Source organism: Eriocheir sinensis, chromosome 59 (assembly GCF_024679095.1).
Source record: "Eriocheir sinensis breed Jianghai 21 chromosome 59, ASM2467909v1, whole genome shotgun sequence".
In the NCBI taxonomy this organism is placed as follows: Eukaryota; Metazoa; Arthropoda; class Malacostraca; order Decapoda; family Varunidae; genus Eriocheir; species Eriocheir sinensis.
Window position 1 is genome coordinate 7,842,485 of NC_066567.1, and position 14,372 is coordinate 7,856,856.

The window sequence follows — 14,372 nt, forward strand, 5'->3', positions numbered from 1 at the left end:
TCCCCTGCACAGTTGCTGTCCATATACAGGGGCCTTGTCCGCCCTCGTATGGAGTATGCATCTCATGTGTGGGGGGGCTCCACTCACACAGCTCTTCTGGACAGAGTGGAGGCAAAGGCTCTTCGTCTCATCAGCTCTCCTCCTCATACTGATAGTCTTCTACCTCTTAAATTCCGCCGCAATGTTGCCTCTCTTTCTATCTTCTATTGATATTTCCACGCTGACTGCTCTTCTGAACTTGCTAACTTCATGCCTCCCCCCCTCCCGCGGCCCCGCTGCACTCGACTTTCTACTCATGCTCATCCCTATACTGTCCAAACCCCTTATGCAAGAGTTAACCAGCATCTTCACTCTTTCATCCCTCACGCTGGTAAACTCTGGAACAATCTTCCTTCATCTGTATTTCCTCCTGCCTACGACTTGAACTCTTTCAAGAGGAGGGTATCAGGACACCTCTCCTCCCGAAACTGACCTATCTTTCGGCCACCTCTTTGGATTCTTTTTAGGAGCAGCGAGTAGCGGGCTTTTTTTATTAATGTTTACTTTTTTGTGCCCTTGAGCTGTCTCCTTTGCTGTAAAAAAAAAAAAAAAAAAAAAAACAAGGGTCATAAATCTCCACCTGGAAATGCCCAAGGTCGGTAGTCACACGTATCCACCTCCCACATCAACAATTTCCAAAGGTCGAAAATGAGACTAGTTGGGTTCTAATGTGCGTTTCTACAAGCTCATGGTACAGAGGAAGGGTCAAACTACGAGATGGGTCATAAGAGTACCCCTGGAAATCCCCACAACTCCTACAAAAGCCTTGTCGGATTATGTGTGCCTGAGCTCCGAAATATTTAAGAACGTACAGAGGAAATGTTCAACCACCACAAGGGTCATAAATCTCCACCTGGAAATGCCCAAGGTCGGTAATCACACGTATCCACCTCCCACATCAACAATTTTCAGAGGTCGAAACGGAGATCAGTCGGGTTCTAATGTGCGTTTCTTTAAGTTCATGGTACATAAGAAGGGTCAAACCACCAGAGAGGTCATAAGAGTGCCCCTGGAAATGCCCACAACTCCTACGAAAGCCTTGTCAAATATGTGTGCTCAAGAATATGACCCTAAGTTCCGAAATAGTAAAAGTTAAGCGGCACGTAAATCTCTCCTTTGATAACTGAAGTATTGACGAACTCCTTGACGTTATATCTGTGTGCTTGGACGTCGAAATATTTATGACTAAGTCCGTGATTATAAACGTCTCGATGTCTCAGTCCGCCTGTTTGAAAAGACTCTCGTAGAAGTTGCCGGGGTTTTCATGGGCTGTTTTGTGATCCTAGTGATAGTGTTACCTGCCTTCCCCACCTTCAACTGGAAAACTACCCATGAAAACCAGGTTAATCTTCTTTGTGGCATTGGAAAATACTCATAGTGGGATCCCGAGACGGTTGGAAATATGGACCTATGACCCACAGTTCCCAAATTAGCAAAAAATTCAACCGGTGCGCGAGTCTTCCCTTCGATAACTGAATTGTCTCGACGCATTGCTTGACGTCACACCTTCGTCATAACTTGATAACAAAACACAAACTAAACCAACACTAAAATATGCCTTGGAGTCACGGTTATCGGTTTTAAGTGTTTTTTTTAGCCTATGTTTTATTTCGTTGTTTATCGGTGGGTTTATGTAAGCTATGAGTGTTCTACGATGGGCACGATATAGGTCTCTCTCTCTCTCTCTCTCTCTCTCTCTCTCTCTCTCTCTCTCTCTCTCTCTCTCTCTCTCAGGCACCCTCATACTTCTCTTTTTCACTTTTGTTCATTATTAAACTAGTTAATTCTTTTTACGTACCTTCTATTTTATTATCTGGAGGAGCATGTTGACTTACTACTACTACTACTACTACTACTACTACTGCTACTACTACTACTACTACTACTAGACCTACAGTTAAGCATGCAAGTAACAGGCCAAAGCAATCAGTTCTTAGTATATTCATTCGGAGATCATACACGACTAAGTACATCAACATCACTGCCCAGAAAGAGAGGCAGTGACGGTCAAATTGGGACGGAGTACAGAGAGCAACAAATATCGGCTGGCATATGGGAATGAATCTGGAAGGGAAGAGTAACTGGAAATTGAAGCAGAGGCAACTGAAGATGAAGGGAGAGAAGATGGAGGACGAGAAGATGAAGGACACTAAAGATAAAGGAAGAGAAGAAGGAGGAAGGAAAGATGGAGTATGAGGAGAAGATCAAGGAAGAAGAGATGAAGGAAGAGGAAACTAAAGATAAAGGAAGAAGAGATAGTGAAGGAAGAGGAGTATGCAAGATGAAGGAGGACACGAAGGAAGAGAAGATGAAGGAGGAGTAGATGAAGGAAGGGAAGAATATATAGAAAGAGAAGAAGGTGAAAGAAGAGGAAACTGAAGAAGAAGGAAGAGAAAGAGGAGGAAGATGAGGGAGCAGAAGATGATGGAGGAGAGGGGAAGAATAGGAGAGTATGTGAATGTATCAGGAAGAGGAGGAGGAGGAGGAAGAAGAGGATCAGGAAGAGATGCAAGGAGTGTGAGTATTGGAGTTTATAATAATGATCACTAGGAACTTAAAACACCAACAATATATAAAAAAAACAATAATATGATGATAATAATAATAATAATAATAATAACAATAATCCTTAAATAAACAAAATTCATAAATAAATAAATACACTAAGCCATCTAATCACAATATCAAACGCTATAATTCACAATGGGGGATTTTCACAACTAATTTCCTGTACAGATGGCGCCACTTGACTTGCCGATCCTTCTGTATGGAGTTTAATTTTAAGTCGAGGTTTCAGAGAGGATCGAAATGTACTACCAGTGGCGCCCTCTACACAACACCACCTTTAATAGATATATACAACATGATCACCTTTTCCGGGACTTATATATTACACGTCATGATTCTCCCTGCATTGGTTACACTGTTTTGTTATGTACAGATTAGAAGGTCATTGATTAAGTCTGTTTCACCTATACTTCAAAATATCACTGTTCTGGGTTGTCATGATTGCGTTGGCGACACTGTTTTGTTATGTACAGATTAGAAGGTCATGGATTAAGTCTTTGTTTCGTCTATACTTCAAAATATCACTGTTCTGGGTTGTCATGATTGCGTTGGCTACACTGTTTTGCTATGTACAGATCATAAGGTCACTGATTAGGTATTTATTTCGTCTATACTCCAAAATATCACTGTCTTGTCTTTTATCGCTTATACATAAAAAAAAATCACTGTCTTGGGTTAAGTTATGATCCACCCTGCGTTGGCTACACTGTTTTGCTATGTACAGATCATAAGGTCACTTATTAGGTATTTATTTCGTCTATACTCCAAAATATCAATGTCTTGTCTTTTTGTCGCTTATACTTCAAAAATTCACTGTCAAGGGTTATGTCATGATTGCGTTGGCTACACTGTTTTGCTATGTACAGTTCACAAGGTCACTGATTAGGTCTTTGTTTCGTCTATACTCCAAAATATCACTGTCTTAATTGTCTTTTATCGCTTATACTTGAAAAATCACTGCCTTGAGTTAAGTTATGATTTACCCTGCGTTGGCTACACTGTTTTGCTATGTACAGATCATAAGGTCAGTGATTAAGTCCTTGTTTCGTCTATACTCCAAAATATCACTGTCTTGTCTTTTATCGCTTATACTTAAAAAATCACTGTCTTGGGTTAAGTCATGATTCACCCTGCGTTGGCTACACTGTTTCGCTATGTACAGATCGTAAGGTCATTGATTAAGTTTTTTTTTTTTTTCGTCTATACATTAAATTATTACTGTCTTGTCTTTTTTCATCTATACTTCAAAATTTCACTGTCTTGGGTTAAGTTATGATTTACCCTTCGTTGGCTACACTGTTTCGCTATGTACAGATCGTAAGGTCATTGATTAAGTTCTTTTTTTCGTCTATACATTAAATTATTACTGTCTTGTCTTTTTTCATCTATACTTCAAAATTTCACTGTCTTGGGTTAAGTTATGATTTACCCTTCGTTGGCTACACTGTTTTGGTATATATTTATAAATTAAAAGGTAACAGAGTCCTTTTTTTTCGTCTAAACATCAAATTTTCACTGTTCTGGGTATGTCTTGATTTACCCTGAGTTGGCTACACTGTTTTGGTATATGTATAAATTAAACTGTAACAAATCGAGTCTTTTTTTCTTCTCAACATCAATATTCAACTAATCTGGCTTATATCATGATTCACTCTGCGTTGGCTACACTGTTTCGTTTTGTATAAATGAATTAAAAGGTAACAAACTGACTCCTTTTTTTCGTCTAAACATCAAAATTTCACTGTTCTGGGTTCTGCCATGATTCACTTTGAGTTGGCTTCACTGTTTCGTTATGTATAAGTTCATTGATATTCCTTTCTTTGTCCATACAACTAATTATCACATCCATGGATTCTGCATTTCAAACTCTGGGAAGATTATCACATTTATCCACTCTTATTTATCTATCTATCCATCTACTTTTCTCTCCATTCCTTGATCTACTTATTACGTGGAGGAATGTGGAGGGGTGGAGGGAAGGATGGAGGAGGTGGAGAGGGAGACTTATCCTTGGTGTTGGTGGGGGAGGGAGGAGGAGTATTAGGGATGGAGGAGGAGGGTCGGGAGGAAGAGGAGGAAGAGGAAGAGGAGGAGGAGGGTCGGGATTGAACCTTCCTCTTCTGTCTTCGCGGGGGTGGAAGGATGGGGGAGGGGGTGGATGAGGGTGGTGTTGAGGTGGAGGGGGCATCCACTACATCACCAGTGGAGGAGGAAGGAGGTGGAGGTGTGGAGGAAATGGTGGTGGTGGTTGAGGAAGAATCAGGAAGAGGAGGAAGATCGGGAGATGCAGGAGGAGGAGAGGAGGAGGAGGACTTGGGAAGGGAGGAAGAGGGAGAAGAAGGAGGAAGATCAGGAGGAGATGCAGGAGGAGGATGAGAGGAGGAGGAAGGAGGAGGGGACTTGGGAGGGGAGGAAGAGGGAGAAGAAGAAGGAGGAAGATCGGGAGAAGATGGAGGTTTAGAAGGAGGAGGAGGAGAGGAGGAGGCAGGAGAAGGGGACTTGGGAAGGGAGGAAGAGGGAGGAGGAGAAGAAGGAGGAAGATCGGGAGAAGATGGAGGAGGAGGAGAGGAAGAAGAAGGAGGGGAGGGAGAAGAAAGAGGAGGAGGAACAGGAGAAGAGGAAGTAGATGCAGAAGAAGGTTGAGGAGCTGAAGAAGGAGGAAGAGATGATGATGAAGAAGAAGGGATCGGTTCAGTTTCCCTTCCACACATCCCATTTTCTACATCCGTTTCAGTTTCCAGGTTCCGAGACTTCGAAGCGTGTTTCTGAACCCCTGATGAACCGGCCGGGGCTTGCGGTTCACTTTCTGCGGCTTGTGGTTCAGTGCTTCGAGACAGTGGTTCATCGGGGTTCGTTTTAAGAGGTGGTTCAGACTTTTCATTGTTGGTAATAGTGGTAGTGGTTGTAGGGGTAGTAGTTGTAGAGGTGGTGTTAGTGGTAGTGGTAGTATCCTGAGTGGTGGTAGTGGTGGTGGTTGGTTGTGATGGTGGTGGTGATGGTGGTGTTTCTGTGGTGGTGGTGGTGATTGGGACTTCGTGTGGTGGTGATGTGGTGGTGATAGTGGTGGTGGTGGAGGGGGAAGCATCACTAGAAGAAGATGGAGATGAAACTGTAGGAGGAGGAGGAGAAGATGGAGAAGGAGAAGGAGGAGGAAGATCAGGAGAAGATGAAGAAGGAGGAGGAGGAGAGGAGGATGCTGGGGAAGGGGACTTGGGAAGGGAGGAAGAGGGAGGAGGAGGAGAAGAAGGAGGAGGAGAAGAGGAAGTAGTAGTAGTAGTAGTAGCAGCAGTAGTAGTAGTAGTAGTAGCAGAAGATTGGGTAGCAGTAGCAGTAGAAGGAGGAGGAAGAGAGGAAGTAGGAGGAGGCTGAGAAGGAGTAATAGAAGGAGGAGGAGGAGGAGACTGAACAGGAGGAGGAGGAGGGGAGGAAACAGTAGGAGGAGGAGAAGGAGTAGGAGATTGTGAAGAGGCAGGAGGAACAGGAGGAGGAGAAGCAGGAGTAGTAGGAGGAGGAGGAGTAGCAGAAGAAGAAGGAGAAGGAGGAGGAGGAGAAGAGACCATAGGAGAAGCAGCAGGAGGAGGAGGAGGCTGAGAGGTAGGAGGAAGAGGGGATTTAGAGACAGTAGGAGGAGGAGGAGGTGAGGTAGGGGAAGGAGGAGGAGGTTGAGAGGAAACAGAAGAAGAAGAAGAAGAGACCATAGGAGAAGCAGGAGGAGGAGGCGGCTGAGAGGAAGAGGGATTGAGGGATTTTAGGAGGAGGAGAGGGAGGAGAGGGTGGGGGGTTGAGAGGAAACAGAAGAAGAAGAAGAAGAGACCATAGGAGAAGCAGGAGGAGGAGGCGGCTGAGAGGTAGGAGGAAGAGGGGATTTTGAGACAGTAGGAGGAGGAGGAGGTGAGGTAGGGGAAGGAGAAAGAGGAGGAGGAGGTGGCCGGGCCTGGGTATTGGTGGAGGTAGAGGGGGCGGGGGCTGAGGAAGAGGGGGGTGGCGGCGGCTTCTCCCCTGGTTTGGACACTTTGCGCCTCACAGATTGGCCTCCCCGGGGTAGAGTCTCGTCACCCTGGGGAAGAAAAACAAAAACTACTGCTACATCTACTACTACTACTACTACTGATATTTGCACTGTACATCAACTACTACTATTGCTACTACTGCTATAGCTTCTACTACTGATACTAATACAATACAAATGATAATAGTGATGATAGTATTGATAGTAATAGTACTCACCGAGGTAGCATTGGCGGGCGAGGGGCCAGGATCGAACCCCACATGGTAAACGTGCCGGAAGTCTGTGGGCCGCCCGATCATGTCCTTCCTGTGGTGTTAGAAGTAGTGGTAGTGGTAGTAGTAGTAGTAGTAGTAGTAGTAGTAGTAGTAGTAGTAGTGGTGGTGGTGGTGGTGGTGGTAGTAGTAGTAGTAGTAGTAGTAGTAGTAGTAGTAGTAGTAGTGGCGGTGGTGGTGGTGGTAGTAGTAGTAGTAGTAGTAGTAGTAGTAGTAGTAGTAGTAGTAGTAGTGGTGGTGGTGGTGGTGGTGGTAGTAGTAGTAGTAGCAGAAGATGAAGAGGAACAAGAACAAGAAGAAAAATGAATAACAATAATAATATGAAGAAGAAGGAGAAGAAAAAGAAGAACAAGAAGAAGAAGAAGAAGAACAAGAACAAGAACAAGAACAAGAAGAGGAGGAATAAGAAGAATTCCCTTTTTAAAACACCAAAACACATGAGGAAGAGAAAAAAATACACATACACCAAAAAATTAATAAACAAACAAACAAAAAAGATAAATATATAAATGTAATAAAAATAGGTAGAGTTAACGAATCCAATATAATGTTCAGACCGTGGGTGAATGACACACACACACACACACACACACACACACACACACACACACAATACTCACGTGAGCTTCTTCGAGCGGCGCCGTTCCAGAGTACCCCCGGCCCTGCTGTCTCCCCCTTGCTGCTGCGTCCCCGTCAGGCCGGACATTTGGCGGGAGAGTTCCTGCTGCTGGTCGTAGAAGGAGCTTACTGTAGTGGAAGCAGTAGTAGCAGAAGCAGTTGTAGTTTTTTGTTTATTTGACGTTTCCTGCTGCGGTTGTTGTTGTTGTTGTTGCTGTTGTTGATGCGGGATGCGACGCGACGCTCTCCGCTCTTCCTGTCTGTGGTTGTTTTGCTGCTGCTCGGCTTCCTGTAGCGGCGGGGCGTGACCTTTCTCCCTCTGCGGTGCCTCTTTCGCGGCTTCCGGAGGCTGTGGCGGCGGATGAGGGGGTGTCTGTGGGGGCTGTGGAGGCGTCTGTGTGGGTGTCTGTGGCGGCGGATGAGGGGTTGTCTGTGGGGGGGGTCTTGTGGTTGCCTGCTGTTCCTCTTTCTCCTTTCTGTGCTTCGCTGTGGCCTGCTGATGATGCTGTGATTTCTTAGCGTTTTCTGTGTCACGGGAAAGGAAGGGGCGGTGGTGTGAATGATGATGACGATGATGACGATGATGATGATGACGATGATGATGATAATGACGATGATGATGATAATGATGACGATGATGATGATGATGATGAAGGGAATGTCTGTCTATCCTCTTTGCTATCGGGCTTTTCTGTTTGTTTTTATTTGCTTTTGCTCTTGAACTGCTTCCTGTACTCCGTTTCCTTTACTCTCTCTCTCTCTCTCTCTCTCTCTCTCTCTCTCTCTCTCTCTCTCTCTCTCTCTCTCTCTCTCTCTCTCTCTCTGTGTGTCTATCTACGTAATTATCTATCTATCTATATCTATCTAACTACCCATTTATCTTCCTGCCTATCTGTCTCTCTCTCTGTCTATCTCTATTTATCTATCAATCTATCTCTCTATCTCTCTACGTACTGTCCCGGGGTGAGGATGGCCGGTCTTCCGCCACGCCCAGTCCGAGGATCTTCTCACGGACAGTCTCGGCGAAGTTACGGGCGTCCCCTTCCCACGCGAACCGCAGGCCCAACATGCTGTCCTGAGGGGAGGGGGCGGCATCGGGCAAGGAGGGCGAAGAAAAAGAGACGTGTTAATAAGGCCGGGAAGAAAGGGTAAAGAAAACAAGACAGGGAGAGCAAAGAAAAGATAGATTGACAGATAGTTAGTTAGTTAGTTAGTTTACAGTTAGATAGTGAACACAAAAAATACGATGGTACTACTACTACTACTACTACTACTATTTATCAGAACCAGGCAGAAAGGGCAAAGATAAGAAGACCAAGCAGGAAGAGCAGAGAAGGCTATTATTTACTAGCACAAGGCAGGGAGGGCAAATAAAAGCGAGGGAAAGCAAAGATAAAAGACTATTGTTTATCAGACCTTGGAGAGAGAGGAGAGAAAACAAGATCAGGCAGAGAGGGCGGAGAAAACAAGGCCATTATGTGTAGGGTCAGGCAGAAAGGAAAAAGAATATAAGACCATGCAGGAAGGGCAACGATATAGACCTTTATATAGAGAACCGGGCAAAGAGGACTAAGAAAACAAGACAAAGGGGAGAGAAGGTTGATAAATGATTTCGTTTTATCCATCTATACATTTGTCAAACCATTACCAAAGCGTCTATAAAAATAATCGTCTATATTTGGGGCTAAGTTTTACAGTTCCCCATGATGGGTTAGTAAGCTCCCAAACCAATACCAGAGCCTTCGAAACTTCCTTGTATAGTGCCCAGTGTTTGTATTTAAGTTCACAAATTTGATGAAACTATACAGGAAAAGTCTTGTGTATTTAGCGTGGCATCGAAGACCTCACCATTTTCGATTGTATGGGATTCTATAGTTTGGTTCGGGCTGTTACGAAGACACTGTGAAATCGGCTCATAGCCCCCAAATACACATGAGAAAATCCTTTATAGGCAAATATCTCAAACTGATACACTTTTGGAAGGACTCAAATGGCTTACTAATTAGTCTGACTCGCTTACCTCCGCCTGGAACTGGTGGAAGAGCGGCATTGAGAAGTGGTAGGAGGAGTCCCGCACCAGCACCACCTCCCGCACCAGCTCCCAGGACACTAGATCATACAGCTGGGCGAGAGAGAGAGAGAGAGAGATAGATAAACAGGATGATAGGTGGATAAATATAGATAGATAGACAGATACAGAAAGAAAATTAGATAGATAGAGAGAGAGAGAGAGAGAGAGAGAGAGAGAGAGAGAGAGAGAGAGAGAGAGAGAGAGAGAGATGAAAAGGCAGAAAGATAAATAGATAGTTAGATAGATATAGACAGATAGATAATTACGTCAGTTGTTCACCTCACCTGTATGAAGTAGCATCGTCTGGAGTGGTCCTTCGTCAGGGTGGCCACGCCCGTAAGCACTGACCGCCACTCTGAGTACGTGGGTGCGTCCGCCGCCACCACTGCCACCACCGCCGCCGCCTTCACCTGCCCGAGAGACACAGGTAGGAAGTTAGGTTGGTAGTTAGATAGATAGGTGGTCAATAGATAGTTGATAGGTTGATAGATAATTAGTTAGTTACAGTTAGATGGTGAACACAAAAAATATGATGCTATTACTACTACTACTACTACTACTACCACTACTACTAGAACTACTACTACTACTACTACTACTACTACTACTACTACTACTACTACTATTACTACTACTACTACTACTATTACCACTACTACTAGAACTACTACTACTACTACTGCTACCATTACTACTACTACTACTACTACTACTACTACTACCACCACTACTACTACTACTACTACTACTACTATTACCACTACTACTACTATACTACTACTACAACTACAACTACTACTACTACTGCTACCACTATTACTCACCTGGGACTTCGGGGGGAGGAGGGAAAATATCTTCTGGTTCGCCTCCTCGCTAAGAACCGCCGAGGACCGATGCCGTACACCGCCTCCTCCTGCTCCTCCTGCTTCTCCTGACGCTGAGGAGGTGGATGTGCGCGGGGACTTCATACTCATTCAGCGTCCTGGGAAAATGACAAAAAAATAAAAATAAAACGTAGAATGACAAAGAATCACATGGAAACACGAACCCCCCCCCCACACACATTCAAAAGCACACACACTTTTTTTTCTCTTTTTTACAACAAGGGAGGCAGCTCAATGACAAAACAACAAATAAAGTAACAAAAAAGCCCGTTAGGCGCTGCACAGACAAAAGAAAACACAAACACACACATACACATTCAAGCATACACATACACATACAAACTTGACAAATCTTAATACAGTTGCGTCTAGTTAGTTCGTCATGCTTCAGTTTAGTTAGTCAATACCACATAGCCTATTCTGTATTTAGTAAACCTTCCAACAGAGCACTCCAACACCTATATACACACATACAACTACGATATGACTAAACACGAAAACGCCGAAAAAGTCAATTGTAGCGATTTAATACATATAGCTGAAAGATCTTACCTCACAACGACTACACTTGGGCAACGGTCACTCCTCGTTTTAAACTAGAAATAAACGAAAAGTTTGTAGAGAGTACTGGATTAACCCCACCCGTAGTTCAAGGCAAGCCTTGTTAGTGCCACTGCTGCCACATGAAGTCGAGTCACTCACGGTACTGTATTGAGGCTTAAATATTAAAGAAATATCGAGCCTGTCAAAAATTATTTGTAGTACTACCACATACAATCACAAACAATATACTTATATCAAGCGCAGCCTCCAATACACTACGGCGCAGCAGATGCAGGTTATAAAATTATATATATGCATTTTAACGCCAAGCCTGTGTTGGGAGGGAGTTTGCTGGGTTACTGAGACCGAGTAATAAAAATAAGAATGTATTCCTTACAAAGAAGGCGAGAGATATTGTATCATATACAAACGGAAGATGGTAGAAGGATTAATTCGCTGCCCATCATCACAAGAAAAGGAGGCTATCAAGAGCCGGACACAGTTGGCAGAACATGCTACAGAAAAACTCTCTCTTCAGTGACACAACGGCTGAAAACGTTGAGACCAAACATTTCATTAACTTTGTACCTAGGCTTTTCAACTGCTTGCCAAGAGAAATCAGGGCATGGCATTCAAAAGGAAGATCGACAAATTTCTGAAAACCATACCGGACGAGCCTCCTATACCACACAGCCCATGCCTACGGGGCGCAGTGTCAGACTGTATCATTGACCAACAACACTGTCTGAGAAAAGAAGAAAATGTGGAGGCGGTGGTTTTTCAAGTGGGGCGTGGTGGGTCCACCACAACTTCCGACAAGTAAGACTTAATTACTTAGTTACCCTGCAAAGCACAGGTTTTCTCCCACGGCTGTCGGCCACGCCACAGAAAACTTCTGGAACACAAACACCAGCTTTCGTCTAGCTCAGTGATTCCCACACTGGGGTGTGTGAGCTGGATACAAGGGGGGCGTGATTCCGACTGCCAAAAATTGCAATTTGGCAAGAAATAACACACACGTACACACACACACACACACACACATGAAGGAGTAACACGTATGAATCATTCCTCACGTGACACATCTGTGCAAAGCAAAATATGCCAGTTATACCCCCACCTATCCGCTTTCTAGAATTTCATCTCTCTTCACGTGTCTTGTACGCGTTCCTGATACCACTGACTCGCACCGCTATAAAAAAAATAGCGGCTCTGACGTAGACAGCCTGCTAAACCCTGTTGCCACGTCTCCAACTGACCTCACACACCATGCCTCTCTCTCTCTCTCTCTCTCTCTCTCTCTCTCTCTCTGTGTGTGTGTGTGTGTGTGTGTGTGTGTGTGTGTGTGTGGTAGAAAAGTGGGGGTGTACTCTCATTCGGGGAGTATGGTGCACGACAATGCATAATAATAATAATATTAATAATAAACCTCTTTAAAAAATACACCAAGACTCTTTACCCCTTGGGTGGTGTGGAAATAAGGTCAAAGTGTAATATTTTAATGTTCGACCACTCCGGCCTTCCCCACTCCCTGGCCATCCCCAGCGGAACCTCACCATTTATCTGGATGACTCGCATCAAAATTTGCTTGACGGTCCTGGCATTCCATATACATGCAGGTACAGTCTCCATATTTTATCATAATTATGCCATATGGCTGATATTGTATGGCAGATGGCAGACACACACCAAAAAATGGTAGAAATGCGATAATTAAAGCAGGCAGAGCAACTGGCAACTGCGGTGTGTTGGGTTGACTTGAGCTGACAACGCCGCGGTGGCAACATTGCCAAGTGTTGTACAAATTTCTTTGTATTCACTCACAGATAGAGAATCAATCATAAAAAACATATTTGTTTTTATACTAGAGTGAGAGAGAAAGAGAGAGACACGGGGAGAGAGAGAGAGAAGGGTGTGAGAGGCACGGTGCGCGAGGTCAGTTGAAGACATGGCACCAGTGTCTACCGGGCTGTCTACGTCAGAGCCGCCACTTAAGATTTGCCGGACTATAGCAGCAGTGTTCGCATCTCAGTACCACCCCCCGCCACACCCTGTCAGCTAGCCTGCCTGTGGTACGCGGAATGATTATTGCTTTCTGACCATTTCTCTCACGACTGCGGAATATTCATATGCTGCTCGATCATTGTTTTGTGGAGTCTGCACTTAATTACGTGTGATACTCTATGAAAAAAATGTAAAACGATTCTAACACATAATTTGCCTTGATATATATATATATATATATATATATATATATATATATATATATATATATATATATATATTATATATATATGTATACGTCGTGAAATTACTCAAATATTAATTACTTACCCATAAATTAATCACCCTTCAAATGTGTAAGTAGTGAAAATAATAACAGGGCAGAAAAGGACCAGTCAAATAGGCCTACCCTTCTTGACAAAAGGTCGACATATTACACCTACAGATATGAACTTGAACGCCGTAAAATCACTCAAATATCAATTACTTACCCTTGAAATGTGTAAGTAAACAGTGAAAATAATAATAGGGCAGAAAAGAACCTGTCAAATAGGCTTTTAAATTTGACAAAAGGACATTACACCTACTCATATATGAACTTGAACGCCGTGAAACCACTCAAATATTAATTACTTACCCATTAATTAATTACCCTTCAAATGTGTAAGTAGTGAAAATAATAACAGGGCAGAAAAGGACCAGTCAAATAGCCTTTTAAATTTGACAAAAGGACATTAATTACACCTACAGATATGAACTTGAACGCCGTGAAATCACTCAAATATTAATTACTTACCCTTGAAATGTGTAAGTAGTGAAACTAAGAACAGGCCAGAACAGGACCAGTCAAATACCCTTCTACGTAAATTTGACAAAAGGACATTATACATCTATATATATGAACTTGAACGCCGTGAAATCACTCAAATATGAATTACTTACCCTTGAAATGCGTAGGTTAACAGAGGACAGGGCAGGGCAGGGAAAGAGCTGGCCGGCCCTGTCCGAGCGAGTGTGTCACTTCCTCTGGGGGAGGCTCCGTGAGAGGGAACACATCTACCAACCAAATGCACCTTCCTTATTAACCCATAACACCGAGCACTGACACTACACTTATGGGAAATAGGATGTGGATATTAATTAAGGCATTCATAGTGTCAGTGTTCAGTGTGAGGTGGTGTATGAGGTTTAGCAAGGTGTTTTAATTCGGTGGTTCGAGTGGCGTGGTTGGTATGCCTGCGAGATAAGGCCTTCCACACTCCTTCGGTTTTTTCTATCTTATCTCCGCTGCGAAGGGCATTATACCAGCCCTTGAAATGCACTTCCTTTATACATAGAAATACACTGCACTTTGATATCTGTCA

General features: G+C 43.7%; 1 protein-coding gene across 1 annotated transcript in view; it reads right to left on the bottom strand.

The window, feature by feature from the left end:
* LOC126985502 (activating signal cointegrator 1 complex subunit 2 homolog) overlaps positions 1–14,096 on the bottom strand; it is a 22,105-nt gene extending 8,009 nt beyond the window's left edge. The window contains exons 1-7 of the mRNA XM_050840495.1: positions 13,951–14,096; positions 10,402–10,559; positions 9,862–9,987; positions 9,527–9,628; positions 8,461–8,581; positions 7,509–8,031; positions 6,835–6,922 (exon numbers count right to left, since the gene is read on the bottom strand). Coding sequence (XP_050696452.1) covers positions 6,835–6,922; positions 7,509–8,031; positions 8,461–8,581; positions 9,527–9,628; positions 9,862–9,987; positions 10,402–10,551 — 1,110 coding nt within the window. The 5' untranslated portion in view covers positions 10,552–10,559; positions 13,951–14,096. The remainder of the gene's footprint in view (positions 1–6,834; positions 6,923–7,508; positions 8,032–8,460; positions 8,582–9,526; positions 9,629–9,861; positions 9,988–10,401; positions 10,560–13,950) is intronic.
* Positions 14,097–14,372: the final 276 nt, after the last annotated feature.